The sequence below is a fragment of the Protopterus annectens genome, chromosome 2.part0 (assembly GCF_019279795.1).
Source record: "Protopterus annectens isolate FY-2018-M chromosome 2.part0, PAN1.0, whole genome shotgun sequence".
In the NCBI taxonomy this organism is placed as follows: Eukaryota; Metazoa; Chordata; order Ceratodontiformes; family Protopteridae; genus Protopterus; species Protopterus annectens.
In genome coordinates, this window is record NC_056728.1 from 1081977468 (window position 1) to 1081997467 (window position 20000).

The following is a 20000-nucleotide window of genomic DNA, read 5'->3' on the forward strand; positions in this document are numbered from 1 at the left end:
AGATTAGCTGCTTGGAAGTCAGCTGACTGTTCGGGGAGAGAATTTTAAAATAAGCTCATCTCTCTTTAACCGTTTGGAGGTTCTAAGCTTTTTTTGGAGTCAGCCAAATCGTGGTCAAATGGGGCATAGCTCTCAAACTTCCATCTGCAAAGTGAGGAACAGTGCAGAGCTTTTGAAGTATTTTCTTCTCGGTGTGTGTGTGTGTGTGTGTGTGTGTGTGTGTGTGTGTGTGTGTGTGTGTGTGTGTGTGTGTGCATGGGCTCATAGGAGAGCACTGTAATATGTTTATATGCAAGACTGGTGATTACAAATAGAATAAAATAGAATAACTCCAAAATGATGCATGCTAATAGAGAGAAAAGTTGTTTTCACACTGCATTAGTTGCAAAATTAACCAGACCTGTTTAGTCTTCTGTACTGTGCTTCTCCAAGTTAGTTCCTGCACCACCATCATCTTACCTTTGTTACTGAACCTACTTGGAGAGTAAACACACTTCATACTCCTGTCAAAGTTGCAGCTCCCTAAGTACTATTTTTGTAGAGGTATAAAGCCTTGACTACTACTATTACAGAGGTGACCCAGGTTTGATTAGTAGTTCAGATACCAGCTGGAGTTGATATGGGGAGAATGTGCATTCTTATCCTTTTAGAGGTATGATTCTTGGGGGGGGGGGGCAGTCAAGGTGCTTGTTTAGCTGAGTTGTCAGTATAGCTTCTTTCCTCAACTACTCATCTAAAGTATGCAGTCACTTGATGAGGTTTTGTGGCCACAACCCTGATTAACATAACATATCATCCAGCTGTGGAGAAGGGCTAAGAACTAAAAAAAAACATTATTTGTCAGGATACTGGCAAAGGGCACTAGCATTTTCCATAACTGCCTGGATGATAGCCTTTCAGGACAGGGGAATTGTGATGGTCAGTTTAAATGTGGCAAAGCAAGCATACAAAAAACTACTGCCCCTATATTCATCACTACTGTTAGAATACATCATGGGGGGTATGCAGCAATATGTTTTTATTTCCTTCCTTTTTAAAAACTGACAGCTTTGTTTCTGTTATTTCTCTGTTTTTGGTGTAGTGTACACTGATTTCATGTTCTCTTATTGACCTCATTCTCCCTGTACCAAGCAGGAAACAAAGATCCATTTCTTAATGCGATATTTTTCAAGTATCAGATGTATGCAAAGGCAGTGTGTGTGTGTGTGTGTGTGTGTAAATGCCCCAGGTGACTACACCTGGTGGCTAGAGAGGTACTCAGTCAGGTTCAAACCCTGTACTTTGGGTAGAGGTAAAAAAAAAGAGCCTAAAGTCCCTAACCACCACCACTTGTGAATTTATGCCTCATATTTTTTTCTGCTCCTCATAAAATTTGTGGTTTTCAGGATTTTTGTGGCAAACCGCTGAAGGATTGAATTCACTAAATAATGATAGGCATTTGAATTTCAGACTTCATATTCTTCAGAAAATAAATGGTAAGACAAAATCTTTTATTCTAGCAATTTTCTAAGTTTACATGATCAGTTTTTGAAACTTGTCCTATTTTGGGGCTGTATTCCCCATTATTGGCTTTGTCCAGATTTTTTTGTGCCAAGACAATGACAGCTATGGTGAGAAGTGAGTTTCAGGGGCAGAGAAGTTTTAATGCTAAGTCTATTTTCATTGTGAGACAGTATTGCTTTGTTTAGCAGATGTCTATTAGTGTTTGTGCATTGTGCTATAAAATGTAAAAATAAAATCCAAATAATCATTGTGGATTGTAGAAGTAAAGCAGTATGCACACATTAGTGTTTATAGTAAATGGGGTAAAATAGCCAGGTAATGGGACATTGGAATGGCTGCTTGGGGACTCTGGTACCATATTTTGGTTCTCTTTTCTTCAGTTTGTGTTTGAAAGTTGGTATCCCACAATTCATTCGGGGTGGGTGGGGCTACATAATTATGTATGCAAACTTTATGTTAATCAGCGCACATATTTGTACCTATTTTTCATGAGCCTTGTCCAGATTTTTGTTGTTTCCAGGTTGAGAGGTATGATGTGTGTGTGTGTGTGTGTGTGTGTGTGTGTGTATATGTGTGTGTGTGTGTATATATACATACATATATATATATATATATATATATATATATATATATATATATATATATATATTGAGAGAGAGATTTTAGATATATTATGTGTGTGTGTGTGTGTATGTATATATAGATAGATATACACACACACACACACACACACACACACACACACACACACACACACACACACACAGTTCAACTTGGAACCACCAGCTGACAACTAAGATATGCACGTCTACAAAACTCTGGTAATTATCACAAGTTACAATGAAAGTAAAAAAGACAAGGTACAATTATGCTGTGTATTTCACACTACACCACTGAAATGGCACACCACATCTGACATGCTCTTTGACGTGGGGCTCAGGAAAGCAGACAGATCACGTTCAACTTGAACGAAGTTTAACAACTTTGAAGCTGCATTCAAACACTGCCTTAAAAATAGTTTTTTATTTAAGTTGCAAAGTCCAGTACTCAAGCCTCTACATACGTATGAGGGTGCTAAAACTTTTAAGGAAAGGAGATTTCCCACTACAGCAACCACATACACACAGTTTCCAGTGGGCAGGTTTCATTTACCATAGTATACATGTTATGTTTGATAATGTAAATTTTACATTAAAGTATGACATGAAAAGGGTCACTTAATAAAGGTAGCATATTATATGTCTGGGATGCACAACACAGGTGGAGTATAACCAGTGAAGGAAAAATAAAACAGATGCTTTCTTACCATGTGCCACCCAGCCATGTTTACACTGGTCACAAGTTCGCAGATTAATCTTCCCAGGCTGGAAACATTCACAAGTGCAATTCACCAATGTACATCGGATGGCCTGCAAATGAAAAGAAATATCAATACCTGTATTACAAACACAAATTATTTCTATATCTTGATTTTCAAGCATTACAGGTCATAGTGGAAAACAGACTACTGGATCCAATTAATTTAACTTTATTTAACTAACTAGCTAACTGAATAAATGAATATCCTTTTATTATAGCTGTATTACATTCACAAAATTTACCTGTAGATAATTCTGAAGAAGCTCTACAAAAAACAGAATAGCATTAAATCTTTGACTGGTGCCCTTTCCTGCTCTCATTTTCATAGTGTGTTTGTTAGTTTTACCTGCAGATAAGCAGGCTACTTGTCCATAATCATCTGTCATCACCCAATAAAACTAAATAAATTAATTCACTGCATTTAGGAGAAGACAATTACAATTGACTGTTTTAGCACATTTTTGATATTTTCATATATGTTCCCTCACGGAAGCACTTTACATAATCGAATTACTGAAATCTCGAATGTCATATGGTCGAGACCATATGATCGACATTTCAGTTAATCGAATATGTAAAGTTTTTAAAAATAACACTTTACTTACCTTAAAACATTACGTGCACACAGAGGCAAGGCTTCTTGTATGCTCTGTGTGTACGTAATGTTTTTATCTTTTTTGTGGTGTTGACAGGAAGTGGGAAATCTCCTGTTTTGCGCTTCAGCATACATCGCAATATGGGAGATTTCCCTTTTCCCCACTGTAGTGCGATCTCGGAGTTGATATATTTAAGTAGGGGGGGTGTGGGGGGCACAGCAATGTTTGACTTTTTTTTTTTTATTTTGCGTTTCATTTTAGAAGTTCGAGTTTTCAAAACTCGATCTTTTGGTCTCGACCATATGAGGTTCGAGATTTTGGGAATTCGAGCTTCTGAAGTGAATCTTCCCTCACATATACACATTAAAGTGCCACTTCATCTGTCCTCTTGAACAAAAGCAGGTAAGCAAGACAAACTTACTGCTGCTACCTATATCCCTGCAATAAAGCAGACAGCTTGCCATATAAGCTGTAATGACAGAGGCCACACACTACCATTCATTTCAAAATAAACTGAGCTATCTCAATGTAGTGCTTTTAATTTTCCAGTACTAGTATTATATACACCTACCAGGACAAAAAAATCCATGGAAATTAAAACACAGACTAAGTGGATGTTAGGAAGTAATTTATGGAGTCTTCTACACGTCACTAATGTAAACGGAGACAAGGACATTCTATAATTCTTTGTTTACCTCCAATTGGAGGGCTCATGCACTTCAAATACACAAGCAAGCTTTTGTATCTTTGCTGATCCATTTTAAGGTATTATAACTCAGACTTCTTTTTAGTGTTTATCATAAACACAGGGAAGGTATTTCCCCATTTATTATTAGAATGCTGTCATCTAATAGCAAGAACTGCGGGTCTAACGCACATTCTGTCAAGTTTACTAATAAAATATTCAGCTCCCTTTTATTTTCATTAAAACATTCTCATGTTCAGTTCTAGGATATAAATGTGAAACCAAATTCAAGCAGTCATCATACCCTGTGACTGCAGTACTGCACCCTTACTAAACTCAGTGCACCCCACAAAATTATGGTATATACTGCTTAGTAGTAACTAAGGCTACTCAGTAACGGTTTCTTTTTCACAGCCCTTGAATAAGTTCTTTTTAGGCAAGATGTTGTAGGAGCTATTTAAAGAAAACAGATTGCATAAACAGTTAACTGTAATTTTTTAAGTCTTAGTTTAACAAATGTATCATCAAATTAAGCCAGTTTCCTATATTCATGTTCCTCTGACATGGTACAGGGATGCACCATGATGCAAAATGCCTCACACACTATATTTTTCCTAGTGTTTAAGTAAAATTGTGCAATTCTTTCAGAACTACTATTTTTGCCATCCTTTTAAAGAGCTTTACATCTCAGAAAAGTATTACTTAAGATAATGACAGTTTTAAATGACTGAACCTAATGGTCCCCCAATTCACCATTTCATACAGACCACTAGTAACTTACAGACGCCAAATATTCCTTCCCCAATGCTTACAAGCTATAAGTGATCCAGACTCTACAGAAGTAGCAATATGAACAAAAACAACATTTATGAATTTCAAAGTACATTAACAAATACATACACACGTGTGTAGATTTATAAGCATTTGTTAGAGCTATAAGGACACATGCCAAAATCAATGCACACTGTGCAACTGGTTTTATGTAGGCAAGGCAATTACCAGCTCAGGAACCTATATGCAGGCCCAGAACTGAGGTCATAAAAAAGTATGGCTGTAACGTTTGCTACAGATCACAAAGAAATCTGCAGAGTGGAGAAAGACAATTGGGTCATAACAGACAGCAACAAACAGATTGCTAGAATATTGGAACTAGGTCCACAGTTTATATTTAAAAGAGGGAAAAGTATTAGGGATTACCTTGAATCCAAAGATCCAAACACCTATTCAGGAATGAATAGCATTTATGCATGGGAAACCCCCAATTGCAGTTTCAGCAGGTATATGAGCAAAACTAACTACATCACCTGTATTAACACAGGTTAAGCTTACTACAGTAGGAACAAATGTGACTGTAGTACTGAAATGATTGTCTGCAGGCCACAGTGCATACAGTGCAACTGCTTTTGTGTTGGTAAAACAATTAAAAAATCAAAATACTCATTATCTGGCACCTTTCAGACACAAAGTTAACAGAAAAACACTAGCCAAATATGGCAAAGGGCACCGGAACCACAGAGACAGAAGGAGGAACCCCCCGACTTTTACAGCTGCAAAACTTGTCTCGTGGTAGGAAAAAAAAAAAAACTAGCTGTGGATTCACACTCAAGTTAAACTAAAGAGTTTGGAGGACCCATGCATGTGTTACACGCTAATATGGATTCCACGCACGGAAGCTAAACTACAAACAAATTAGCTGTTCCATTGATGCTGCAAGAGCTAGAGTCATGTGTCCTCTGTATTACAGGAGTTATGCCATGGCTGTTCCATATTTGCTGCCAGAGATAGTGTCATGCTTCCTTACAGATGGTAAGGAGAGTTTTGTTCTCTTATTGCTATTTTGTGTTACAGGAGTTATACTGCCCCCCCCCACCGAGCATGATCATTGCTGCCAGAGAGTTGCCTGAATATTTGGTTCATACTTTTGGTCTGCTCCTCTTAAAATTTGTGGTTTTCTGGCAAATCAGTGAGAACTAAATTCACTAAATAATGATAGCCCTTAACTTCAGTCTTCTTATCTTTCAGGAAACGCATGGTAAAACAAAACACTTTATTTTAGCAAATTTCTAAGATTATACAAGCAATATTTAAAAAGTGTCCCTGGTTTTGGGCCTTTGTCCCTCAAATAAATTTTGTCTTTTTCATTATTTCTTGTGCTGCAAAGTTGAGAGATTTAGTTGAGTCTCAAACGGATTTTACAAGGAGCTAAAAGCTTCCGGGGAAGAGAAGTTTAGTGCTGCTTATGGTAAGATGTTTGCATTGTTAATAGCACAACAGGTAGTATACTTGTTTTTGATGCAGAAGGCTGTGGGTTCTACTCCCACAGTTTGCAGATGGGTCACTGATTCTGTACCGTGTTGTACTTTACAGCAAGTGGATGCTGCAGTCCTATGAATGTCCTCCTTTGGAGGAGTTATCAGTTTGCCATCCATTCCCCATTGCAATATTACTAACTTACATCAGTTTGCCATCCATTCCCCATTGCAATATTACTAGCTTATCATTTTTAATGTAACATAGGCAATTTATTCATCAAGGGCAACAGGCACTTTACATGTAGATGAAACAGTGAAATATAAAGTTGTTTGCTAGCAGCAACCTCTTCATTAGTTACAGATCCCTTTAACGTGGAATTATTTAAATGACTTACTTTTGCAGAGATTTTGCATATTTACTGACATTGGTGGATTGTAATGACAGAAGTCTGAGTGGCCTTTTATTGTTGAAATTTTCTGAAATAGGTAGTTTTGTCATTATTGGTTCATACATTTTGTTTCAATGCTTACTAGAAGACTGTTCAAAACTACAAATTTAAAACACATTCTAACAAGTGGTGCTGTATTATACAAGGAATATAATTTAATGCATTCAGGAATGTGACTCAAAGAACACATACATGTATGCATGGCGCTAAAAATGTGTAAGGACCCTATGGTTTGAAAACAATCCAGAGGTAAGCTTAGTCCTCCACTGGCCAGATGCAAAATGAATGTGGGTTTTCATGCCATTTCAACGAATGTGAGTTTCAAGGGCAGAGAAGTCTACTGCTCATGTTTTCATTGTGAGACAGAATTGTTTATTAAATGGCTCAGTGTTTGTCTGAAACTCAAGTGTCTATCATTACTCAAGTTTTGCAATCCTCATAAAATTTGCCAGAAAATCACACACATGAGGAACAAACCAAAAATATGGCACACAATCTGGGACAGTCAAACATATGCTCTGATCTCTCAACTTCTTAGGGCAAGAATCAGGAGAAAGTGTGGAAAGCTCAAAATCATGGGCAAATTTTAAGCTTTACTCTTGTCACCAAAGCAATGGATGAATGTAAAACAGTTCACACCACATTACTGTGACCTGGCCAAGCCTTTTGACAATTCCCTCTCAGGTGGAGTAGAAAAGATGAATAATGTAGGAACAAACACTTACATCACTAGCTGGATTGCCAACTTACACACAGGATGCAGGAAATCAAAATAGGGGAAGAGGCCAGTCAACAGTGGATTCCACCAGGGGTCGGTGCTGAGACATTTTCTGTTTGGCATACACATCTCAAAAGTAAAAGGAAATACTGAAGGGCTTTGGCCGGCTAAGTCTGAGATGACTGCATGCTAGGAGCAGTTATTGTATCCCCAAATGACTTAACCATCATGCAGGAAGGTGTGTCACAAACAATAACTGGTGCCAGAATCATGAATTGAAACCAAACTTCAAAAAATACATTATTGTATCCTTTGGGAAGTCATCTACTCTAGGGAACTACCAAATTGACAATGCCCCCTGAGAACTGACCCAGTTGTTTGGCATTTTGGTACTTGTGTGTACAGTGACCTAACTTTTGACCAACACGTGGTCAGAGTCATAAGAAAGTCTTTCTATATTGCACATCTTATAAACAAATTGATTGCGACTACATCTAGAGATGTTATTGTCCCTTTACAAAGCTCTCATTAGGTCAATCATCTTGTATAATGCCCACTTTGGCATGTACCTGTCCAGACCCATGCAACAATTGGAATACCCACAGAGACACAAGTCCTAAACAACAGGTCTTGCATGGACCACCTCAAAGATTTATCACTATACTCAGTGTCCTAGAGTGCTTAGAGGTGACGTGTCTGGCATACAGGTCAAATGGCATCATAAATACTCAGTCCAGGTATCTAAGCTGAATGTTGTGGACAGATGGATATACATCATAGAGGTTACCACTGCTCCAGCACAGACTATCCAGTCAAGTAAAACAAAGCTCATCCCTGTCCATATTCAAATGCAACTTGGATCTGAGGATGGGTAATAGAAAATGCACTCCAGGATTTTCCCTAGTGCCACTAATAGATAGAAACAGTTCCTAAACGCTGCATCCCATACATGGGTCCCCTCAAATTATCGATCATATGATCACAGTTATTCTCATTAAGGCTAATATACAATTATCAGCCATGGGATAGGTAAGACCAATCAGGAAATGTTAATTCAAGCACCAAATGGGAACTTGGCTAAGCTTAAAAATTGTTCACCAAGTGAACCTATGTTGTGGTTGGAAATACATTTAATTTAAAAAATTGCCTTTTTTAAATCACTAAGTGATCCCCCAGCCTTCAACAGCTTCTGGCACCTCTGAATATGGCATGGACAAGACTGGCCACATCTGTTTCAAGTCTATATCCTTGACTGTGTAAACTTAGCTCTGCTCAAAGAAAACAAGAATACTTTGCTTGAGAAAAGGGAGATTGAGTGGCAAATTTGCTTGAATGCATGCAACAAACCTAGGCTCATGTGTCAACAGTTCCATTAAAAATGTGCTGCAATTAAAGAAACATATCCACAGGCTGTACTGCTAACTGAAAACCCTGGATATTGACGTCGACAGAGACTAGGATCGATTTCCAGAACAGCCCCCACCTATGTTCTACAAGTGGCTCCACCTATTTTTTTAATTTATGCCAATCAGCAAGGACCCCTTTGTTCCAGGCCACCCCCCAATAGGTCTTTATCTTGAGTGCACAAGAGGATCCTAGTTCTTTGCTCTATGGTTAAAGGTTGGGCAGACTACAATTATCTGGCAGTAGTATTTCTTGAGAAATCTACACCTTTAACTTGCAGTTGGCAAATACTTAAGGTGGTGAGTGGTGGGTTGCAGAGCCTGACTAATATTCTTTGTTGCATGTGTCACTGGGCTGAGTGGTTTGTGACAGGCTTCTGGGCAGATTATTGCTAACAGGAAGAATATGGAGTGGAAATATTAAAGTTGAAAGGCAAAGGGAGCTGCACTTATTCAAAGGATTTATTCTATGTTAAGTGATGATTTTTCTTGAACCGATTTATCACGTTATGTATATGCCTAGATTTTTCATATTAAGATCTTGATAAGAGTAGCAGAGTGGTGCAACAGTCAGCACTGTTTTTTTCACAGTACCTGGTTCTCTAGTTCATTTCCTAGTCTGGGTGCTTCTGTGTGAAACCTTCATGTTGTACCCATTTCTGTGTAGTTTTTTGATAGCTGCTAGTTTCCTTCCACTTTCTAAAGGAAAGTGAACAGATAATCCTCTAATCTGGTGTGTGTTTATATATTCTGCAATGGAAGAAAATATACTCAGGGTTATTTATCTACATTATGATAGGTTCTGCGGTGGTGGTGCTGCGGTAGCGGTGTCACCTCACAGTTAGACGTTGCCCGTTCGATTCTCAGTTAGAGCGTCTTCTGTGTGTCGACATGCGTGAATGGGCGTTCCTTCATTGAAGGTTGTGCGTTAGGCCCAGCAAACCAGTACGTAAAAATCTACTGCCAATCATTAGCGGACCGGAGTTCTGCTGTGGCGACAGACACAAACAAATGATAGGTTCTGTCTCTCTCTGCGGCTGAATAAGACAGAGCAGGTAAAAGAAAATTAATGACTCTTGGTTAACTGTATTTAAATGGGGTTACTACTGCTAGTTCGAATGAATGTAAAATGAAAAGAAGATATATTTGAACTCATATCACAACTGGTGTGGAAGTATTTTGTAAAGAATTGGTTAAGGAAGTGTGTGTTCAGCAAAGTGAGGATAATTCATTCATTAGCTAAATATCTACCAAACATCCCTTTAAAACCCACATGGCTTAAGTGAAACAAACCTCTCTTAACAGTAATATGAAATTCAGAAAGGTGACCAATAGTGCTAAACGATGCTTATGTATGAACTGCAAGGCATCTATTTAACGAGATTCACCCTGGGTCACAAACCAATGTATTACTATTACTACAATTACTATGAGGCCTGTGGAATGCCCCTTGAAGAAACAGCTCAAAACTAAATTACATACAAGCATTCTGCAGCCAGAGTTTCAGACACATTTGTATTTACCAAGTTCAGATGAAATAAGAGATCTGACATTTACATTTTCTTTTTCAGACCAGGTCTCTGCCTACTGTTAGCATATACAACACGGCTATGAAGCATTGGTGAATACACATTTTTAATAGGCCTTTTCTACTATTATACACCATTAATTTGCAAGACTCTATATAGGTACAAAGGATGTTCCTAGAGCTATAAACAGCAATGCTGTGTAACTCTATCAACAATCCAGGGTAATTGGACTTTGATATTACAATTTTCTGCAGCCTGACAAAAGAATGTTGGTAGAAATTATACAGATTAACTTGAAATGTAAATTACTATTTAACATTAAATATATTACGAATAAGTATAAACTAATCTTTTAACTAAAAAAATAAATGAAAAACTGTAGATTTGTGGATTTCACAGAGTCCAGTCACTGAATATAGTAGGTGCTTCATAAGAATCAGTGGCTTTCTGAATTAAAAGTGTATATCAACTTTAAGTTGATTCTCCATCTAATCACTATTCCAAACAAAGGATTCTTAGACATATCACAACTCATTAACTCAGAAAAGAGCAATCGGATACTTCCTAAATAACTGACATAGGAATTATACCATGTTCTAGCCCACACTCTACCATTCTTTAAACATGGCATTAGCTTAGCCTGTATTACTTGATAAAATTATGTGAAGGGTTGGCTTAAACACCAAATGGAGAAATCACAAAGTATCTACTGCTTATTCAGGAAAACTTACTGCGTTTGTCACTTATGGAGATAGCTAACCATTATCTCAAGAATTAAAGTGTTTTTTTGAGAGGGGAGAAGTAATCTGCAGTCTCTTTGATGCTTGAACGTCCATAAAACTGGTCTGTTGTTGGCTTCTGTTTAATAGAACAATGTGGTCTGTGTGACTGGAAACAATCACAAATAGTGGAGGTTTGCAAACCAATTCCTGACTGTGAGGAACAGAAAATATATATACTCATAAACTGGTACTGCTGCAACAACAAACAAAAAATATTCCATGTGAGGGGCCTGTTTCATGTCCAATAATGTATTGATCAAACTATGCATCAGACATGCCCTTGTCAGTAATAGTGGTTTCTTCTAATACAGTCATTAATTAATGAACTCTTGGTAATTAACTGTGAAGAAAAAAGAAAATTAGGCAGAATATAGAGTCTTTTTTATTATCTCACTCCCTGTGCATGTCACCACAAAATCTTAGAATATTTTATGGTAATTAACTCTTCAGTAGTTGTGTGTAAATTAAAAAAGAAAATATTAAAACAAGAAAGAAAGCACACACATTTTTCTTTTTTAATTAGTAAATTGACACTGCACAACCAACAAAATCCTAAATGCTAAAATGTGTCTATGAACTCTTAACTTTCATATAGGTAATACATTGTAGAAATGTTTTGAAAATAAAACAAATCAACTTGAAGAAACAGTAAGATGAATAGAAAATAGTGCTTTCATTAGTTATATGGAAAATGTTGGATTTTCATTACCGTTTTATACTTGCTAAATGTTCCTACATTAGGTGGTGCTCAAACATATAAGCATTTACTCAAAATAATGTTCCTGTTATAGGGTAAGGAAGCTGTTGAGAAGGCACCTTTATATGAACACATTCTCTGACGTTTTAAGACGCTACACTTGCATGCCATAGAATATATGCATTTGTAGGTTTAAGAGTGGGATTTTGTGTTCAGGATTAGCTGAGTATGTATGTATGTATGTGTGTATGTACGTATGTTCTGGTGGTAATAACATATGAATAGGGGGCTAAGTGAAGAAAATTAGGCTCAGGCAGGATATGAGCTAATTAATATAAGTGATAGGATAGGTATTTATGGTAGAGAAGCTTGTAGTTTGGTCTCTTGGCGCAGGCAACTGAGAAGCTCACCTCTTTTCAGTTGGTGTATGTGGACATTTGTTCAATAAGCCTCCAGCTGGGAGGCAGCCCCTTTCCCCTTTTCTTTCCTGGATCAAATTGGAAGGTAGCAGTGAGAGGTCTGAGATGCTGCTCTTAAATTCTGTATTTAATGAAAGAGCTGTCTGTTCTTACACAGCTAGTATGGTTGCATTAGCAGGTGAGTGGTAGATCAACATGCCTGCTAGATGATGGCTGTTTGATGGCATGCATTTATGTTTAGTGCAATAAGGCTGGTCAACATGTTCTGTATACCATATTTTGTTTGTAAAGTTGGTTGTAATGCACACTGCTGTGTTTACTGTCCTCGGGGAAGGAGGCATGGACAAAGACTCTGCGGAATGTACACCTCTTAAAAAGAAAAACATGATTAGAGATTATGTCCTTTGAACACCAGCAAACCACATGATTAGTTTTTGAGGTTTCATTACATAAAAAAAAAAAAAAAAAAGAAGTTGATTAAGTCAGCACCGTTTTTTATAAGTTCCAAATCCTCTCTGACAAAAAGAATAGAATGCGTGTTTTGCTTTTTGTTAACATGAGATATATATTAATAAAAGCTGTATCATCTACTATACTGGACATAAAAACTTAGCATGTATCAAAATAAATAAATGGAAAACGAACATACAATATTCTATACAGGCTACATGTTGAAGTGCAACAGGGGCTGCATAGGTAGTTGGGCAAGATGAAAGTAACATGGAACAAAAAGATAGTTGATTAAATAATATGTTGGGTTAAAACTGCAGTTAAAATAACTAGTTTTGTAATAACCAAAAAAATATGCAAAAAAAATGTACAAATACTAGTAAAAGAAAATTTCTAGGATAAAGGCATGAAAATGAAAAGCCAGAAGAATGGAGCAAGGAAACAACATTAGCAGCTCTGAGTGGAAGGAATAAACAAACACAAAGTATAATACTATGAACTGGAGCAGGAAACAAGAACAGTTGGTACTTGCGTATTATCGCAACCAGATTTTTGCGATAATACCACTTGCTTACTGTTATCATAATCTGACTGAGAGTGTTGTACAAATGTCAGGAAACATCTTAAAATTAAACAGATAACCTGTTTTTTTCCCGTATGAGTCTGTGATATAGCTGAAAAAGGTCCAAAAAAACATATATGACCATTACATTCATCAGCATTTGCTGCCACGGGAAAAAAAAAGGGAAAGGAACGTTCAGCGGGCGGCGGCACACTATTCAGTTAAGCTTCACCACTCTGGCAGTAAACTGCATAAAGAAACACATCAGCATGTTTTTACTTTTTTGTTGGGGGTAGGTCTAAAATTAATTAATCAGATAACCTGTGTTGTACCTGTACGAGTCTCAGGAAAACCATTGACACAGCTGTGATATATATATATATATATATATATAGCTAAAAAAGCTCCAAAAAAAACACATTTATGACCATTACATTCATCAGCATTTGCTGCCATGAAGAAAAAAAAGAAAAGAAAAGAAAGGGAAAGGAACGTTCAGCGAGCGGTGGCGGTGCACTATTCAGTTAAGCTTCACCACCCTGGCAGTAAACTGCATAAAGAAACAACAGCAGTTTAAATTTTTTGGGGGGTTAGTTATACACATTTTATTGAAAACACTGCAGAAAAAAAGATGTATTGTTAAAGGAAACACATTATATAACACGTATAAACCACTAACGGTCAGAAAACAAAATCTGGAAGCAAGTGGTATTATCGCAAAAATCTGGTTGCGATAATACGTAAATACCGAACGGTTTAGTGAAGAATGGCCTTAAAAAGGACCGACTACTCTTAGAGAATCACTACTTTATAGGCTCTTCTTCCACTGACTACCCAAGTAACATACACACTCTTGCCTTTTTAAAACCTGTTAGACACAGAACTAAAACAGCTATTATAGGTCTGCCTTTATTTCGGTCGACAATAACAGAGTTGTAGGGCAACTGAGGTTACTACATTCCAGAATTTTGTCTCTGTGTTGTGTAGCTCCAATTCAGCAACAATGACTTGAGGATTTGCTTGATTTAGTGAGAAAAGCAAAGTACAGATACTCTAAGTAAAATAAAACTCACTGGATACACACGGCACATAACTCTCTTTAATTAGAAAAAAATGTGATTGCTTTCGCAGAGTCCTCTCTGCTTCATCAGACACTGATGGAAACAGTGTGTGTACAGACACACACACACACACACATATATATATATATATATATATATATATATATATATATATATATACACACACACACCCACACACATGTATATAACAGAGTTGTCTGTGTACATTCATGGTATGGCGTATCCTTTCTCCCTCATTTTTGGGCTCAGAAAAGAAAACAGGGAGATGGGCAGTTGACTTAAAGTACACTTGGATACCACTTTAGGCATAAAAGGAGGACTGGTTCTCAAAGAAACCCTGTTCCTGTGGAAAGTGAGGTACAATTGACTCACCAAAAGAGTTTGCAACTCAGATACTTTTCTTGCAGAGGACAGACCAATCAATAAAAATGTCTTCCATGTCAAGAACCTCAAGTCAGTCAGGTTAGCTGGCTCAAATGTAGCAAGTGTTAGCTTTTCTACACAAAATTATGATCCCAAGGGAAATCCACTAGTCTTCTTGAAGGCTTCTTATGCAACACCACTTTCAAAACCATTTTGACATGAGACTGCATTGACAGAGGCTGAAATGGCTGACAAATGAACCTTGACACAGGAGTAGGAAAGGCCATGGGATAGTGACTCTCACTAGTATTGTAAAACAAAACAACTAGCTCTGAATGGGTGCTGGTTATATTGCTGGCACCAACTAGAAAACCTTTTCCATTTGCTAAGATATGATTTTCTACTAGCAAGTTTTCTTGCCTCCATTAGCATATTACGCACGTCCTCAGTAAAGAGGTGCTTAAAAGGAATTAAGAACTTATTATCCAGGAAGTTAATTGAAGTCAGCTGGTGTTTGGGTGTATCAAACATCCTTGTTCTTGTGTGATTAGATCTAGTCTGTAAAGAAGCTTGTGATAACTGCCCCTGGCAATTTCCCAAAGAAAGGGGAAAGTACAGTTGTGTACACTTACCAAAAATGTAGATGTTCGAGTGTATTCACTGTTGCAGTCGTCACATTTGGGTTATCCCTGCCAGGGTAGCCCTCGGCCAGCCCAAATACCAGAGGCTTAATATTTCTGGGTCAGTTGCTGCCACTTTAGGACTGATGTGAGGTCGTCAGTAGTATAAAGTAAGCCAGCCGACGTCATTACATCAGTTTTTCTTGCCCTGTCAGGAGACCCCAAGTGGGACCCAGGTTCTGGTGGAACAACCTCACCAGTAGAAAGTAAATACTGAAATGTCCCTTGTAAGGTGAGAGAAGAAAAAGAGGGGGATGGAGGGAGGGAAACCAGGACTGCAACAGTGAATACACTCAAACATCTACATTTATGGTAAGTGGACACAACTGTACTATGTTATTCATGTTTCACTGCTGCACTCATCACATTTGGGTTGATTCCCAAAGCTGAGGAAAAGGGTGGAGGCAGTCTAGGAGGCTAGGGGCTGGCTAGGATGCCCTGCAAGACTGCAGAGGCAAACCCTGCCCTGGATTTGGAGAAGATAGGCAGGTGGTAATGTTTGGTGAAAGTGTGAACAGGTGGCTGCCTCCAGGATGTCCCTGGTGGAGACTCCTCTGAGGAAAGCTGCAGAGGTGGAGGCTGCTCTGGTGGAGTGAGTCCTAACCCCCTTATGGGGAGGCTTTCCATGTTGCTTGTAACAGAAATGGATGCAGTGTGTTATCCATTTGGAAACTGTTTGGAGATGGCTTTGCCCTCTGCCCCTGCAGCAAAGCTAACCAGCAATTGGATCAGACTTTCTGAAGGATTTAGTCCTGTCTAGATAGAATTGGAGTTGTCTGTGCACATCTAGAGAGTGAAGGATCCTTTCCCCCTTGTTCTGTGGATTAGGGAAAAAAGTGGGCAAATGAATTGATTGGTTGAGAGCCACACTGGACACCACTTTGACATGAAGGATGGGTTAGTCCTGAGGGAAACCCTGTCAGTATGGAAGATGATGAAGGGCTCCACAGCCATGAGTGCTTGTAGCTCAGAGACCCTTCTGGCTGAAGTGATGACCAGAAGGAAAGCTGTCTTGCAGAAGAAAATGTTTAACTCTGCTGAAGATGCTGGTTCGAAGGGGGGCAGGGTGAGCTTTTCCAACACAAAGTTAAGGTTGCAAGCTGGGGTAGGTGGTCTTCTGGGTGGCCTCAAGTTGCTAGCCCCTCTTAGGAATTGTTTGATCAGAGGGTGTGACAAAAGGGGCTGCTCAGTGGGGAAACGAGCAGAGATAGCAGAGGCATGAATTTTAATATAGAAAAAAAGAGAGACCACTGTTTAGCAGGTCAGCTAAGTAATTCAAGATGAGAAGGAGGGAGGGTTGTGCGGTATCGGCTCCCTTAGCCTGAATCCAGGTGCAGAACCTTTTCCATTTGTCAGCATAAGACTTCCTAGTGTTAGGGCATCTGGCCTCATGTATAACATCTAGAACTTGTTTACTGAGGTTGGCGGATTGATTGGTGGTTAGGGAATAAGCCAAGCTGCCAAACTGAGGGTCTGCAATTGGGGATGCATGAATTCTCCTTCCCTCTGGGTTAGAAGGATTGGGGTCTAAGTGAGATGACATGGGGACAGGCTGCACGGCAGTGGGTACCAGTGCTGATGAGGCCAGTCTGGAGCAATAAGAATTGCCCTTGGTTTTTCCTCTTTTATTTTGAGCAGTACCCTGGGGATGAAATGTAGTGGAGGAAAGGCATAGACCGATAGACTGACCCAGGGGAAGGACAGTGCATCCACTTTTCAAGCCATGCAGTGATGCTCCCTGGTGCAGAACTGGCTGAGCTGATGGTTGGTGTGGGAGGCAAAGAGGTTGACCTTCAGGGTGCCCCATTTCTGAGTTATTAGGGTGAAGATTCTTTTGTCTAGCTGCCACTCGTGTGGGTCCAGAAGATTTCTGCTTAAGTGGTCTGCCAGAGAGTTTAGAGAACCTGGCAGGAATTGTGCTAACACGTGGAGTTGTATGGCAGAGGCTGTGTGCCAAAGGGTCATGGCCAGCCTGCATATAGGGTAGGAGTGAGTCCCTCCCTGCTTGTTGATATACCACATCACAGTGGTGTTGTCTGTTTTGATCAGGAGAGCCCCCGGGGAGAGAAGGGGCTTGAAAGCTGTCAAGGTGTGCTGGACAGCTAACATTTCTTTTTGGTTGATGTGCAGATGGATTTGCTGTGGCCTCCATTGGCCGTGTATGCACCTGCTGTCCAGGTGTGCACCCCAGGCATAGTCTGATGCATCTGTGATGAGAGTCTGGGCAGCGGGGGGGGGGGTGAGAAAGGTAGTCCCTTGTTGTGGGAGCATGCTGCTGCCCACCAAAGAAAAACTTTTCTGAGGCAAGGTATCATGGGTATAAGAGTTTCCAGGTCTTGAGAGTGCTGACACCAAAGGCTTTCTAGGTACCATTGAAGTTTCCTCATATGCAGTCTGGCATATGGAATGAGTAGAATGCAAGACGCCATGAACCCCAGAGCTTGCAAGATTTTCCTTGCAGATAACTGGGGTGTGTTGGCTAATTGACAGAAGTAGTTTGTCAGGTACATTTGATTTTCTGGAGTAAGGAATGCCATATAGGATGCTGTGTCCAGGCTTGCACCCAGGAATATAATCCTTTGGGTGGGTACTTGTTTGAATTTCTTTTCAATGACTGTGTACCCTAGGGAGGTCAATAGGGACTTTATAAAGGCCAGGTTCTTGAGCAGCTTTTCCTGACTATCTGCCTAATTTAAGTAGTCTAAGTATGGGTAAATCTAGATATTCCTTTGTCTGCAAAAGTTAAGGCCGGAGCCAGACATTTTGTGAAAACTCTGGGAGCAGTAGATAAGCCAAAGGGAAGTGCAGAGAACTGAAAGTGCAGAGATCCTGCTGTGAAACGTAGATATTTCCTGCATGATTCCCTGATAGGAATGTGGAGGTAGGCCTCTTTTAGGTCTAGGGTGGCTAGCCAAGCATCCTTGGAGAGCATGGGTAGCAGTTTCTGGAGGGTGAGCATTTTGAATGTTGGTATCACCAGGAAGTGTTTAGAATAGAATCGGTGACGGCTGCCCTGCAAGAAGCTCGTAAGTGTCAAAACCACAGTGCAACCTGTGTTTAGTTACTTGACTTGCAGAATGGATTAACTCGTGTAACTGTTTAGATTCTGCACAAGCAGGAAAGGAAGACACCTTTTGTTTAAGGAGTTCCAGGGTATGTTGCTGAAATTTTAGCATATGGAACTGGCAATGTAGTGCTCTGACAGCAAGAGTAGCAGAGGTGTATACTTTTTTACCCCATCTGTCTAGTGCTCGGGAATCCCTGAGGGGATGGGATTCTTAGCAGAGGTTACTTTAATTCCTTTAGGCCCTTGAGAAATTACCTCAGGGTCAGCAGTAGGATTTTTAAAAAGAAATTGGTGAGAGTCAGGGACTCTAATACCGGACAGGTTTTCTGGGTGCAGGAGGGAGGGTGTCAGGAGTCAAACTGGATTCCAGGAAAACATCATCCACAACATCCAGGACTGGGGGAATGGCCAGGGGTCTGTGCTGTGGAAGATCTAAGAATTCCCTGAGTGTCTTTTTAGACATTCCCATTGGAAATGCTCCCTTAAGGTATGAAGGGTTTCCTCAAAGGAAACGTCCTCGGGGGGAGAGGCTGAAGGAATGGGGTCTTCTGCATCAGAATCCTCATAAGCAGAGAGGGGTTGCATGTCTTCATATTCAGATGCATCAGAGTCATCAGACTCCTGTTCACGCAAAACTACTGGGGACAGATCTCTTTTCTTTTGGAAGAGGTGGCTTTGGCTTCCCCTGATCAGCATGATAAGGTCTTCCCCCATGTTAAGCATTTGAGACTGAGCCAAGAAAGCAAGTGCCTGAGATTTGGTCATCGGGTTCTTGGGTGTGGTTCATACCCTGGGCTTTAGAAACTTGATAGTTTTCAAAAGAACGGTAGATGTGAAAGAAGTCATCAATTTGTATCGAGAATCGGTAGTGCGAAGTACTTCCTCAGAAGCCGGTGCCTGCTCAGGCGCTCCGGACCCATCCAAGGGACAGACAACCCCAGGATCCTTAGTTGAAGAAGAGTTTTGCGGCATAAAAGGGTCTCAGTAGCGGCCTGTGAATCCACAGAAGTGGGTATCAGAGGCTGCAAAAGCTCCTCACTGAGGACTGGAGAACTGACAACTAGCTTAACGGAAGAGTCGTCGGAAGGTTTGGACCTGTGCAGTCTGTCACTGTCTTGATCCTTACATTTTTTTCGGAAGATCTGCTGTCGGATAGTTTACTGAAGCCATATCAGAATTCGAGGACTGTAAGTGAAAATATTTAGCTACAATAAGGGCCTGACGACGTATAGTTCTGGCATTGAACAAAGCACAAAAGTGACAGCGGGGGACATCGTGGTCTGGGCCTAACCAAGTGACGCAGTAAGAATGAAAGTCTTGGTGTGGTATTTGCTTTCCACAGGCGAGGGAATTGTTAACTTTTTCTGACATCGGTTAGTGCAAGAAAAAAAGGATCTCAAACGG

At 39.6% G+C, this 20000-nt stretch overlaps 1 protein-coding gene across 1 annotated transcript in view; it reads right to left on the reverse strand.

The window, feature by feature from the left end:
- Window positions 1–20000, reverse strand: part of BNC2 (basonuclin 2) — a 2846732-nt gene that overhangs the window by 526779 nt on the left and 2299953 nt on the right. The window contains exon 3 of the mRNA XM_044061291.1: window positions 2810–2912. Within this exon, the coding sequence (XP_043917226.1) occupies window positions 2810–2912 (103 nt within the window). The remainder of the gene's footprint in view (window positions 1–2809; window positions 2913–20000) is intronic.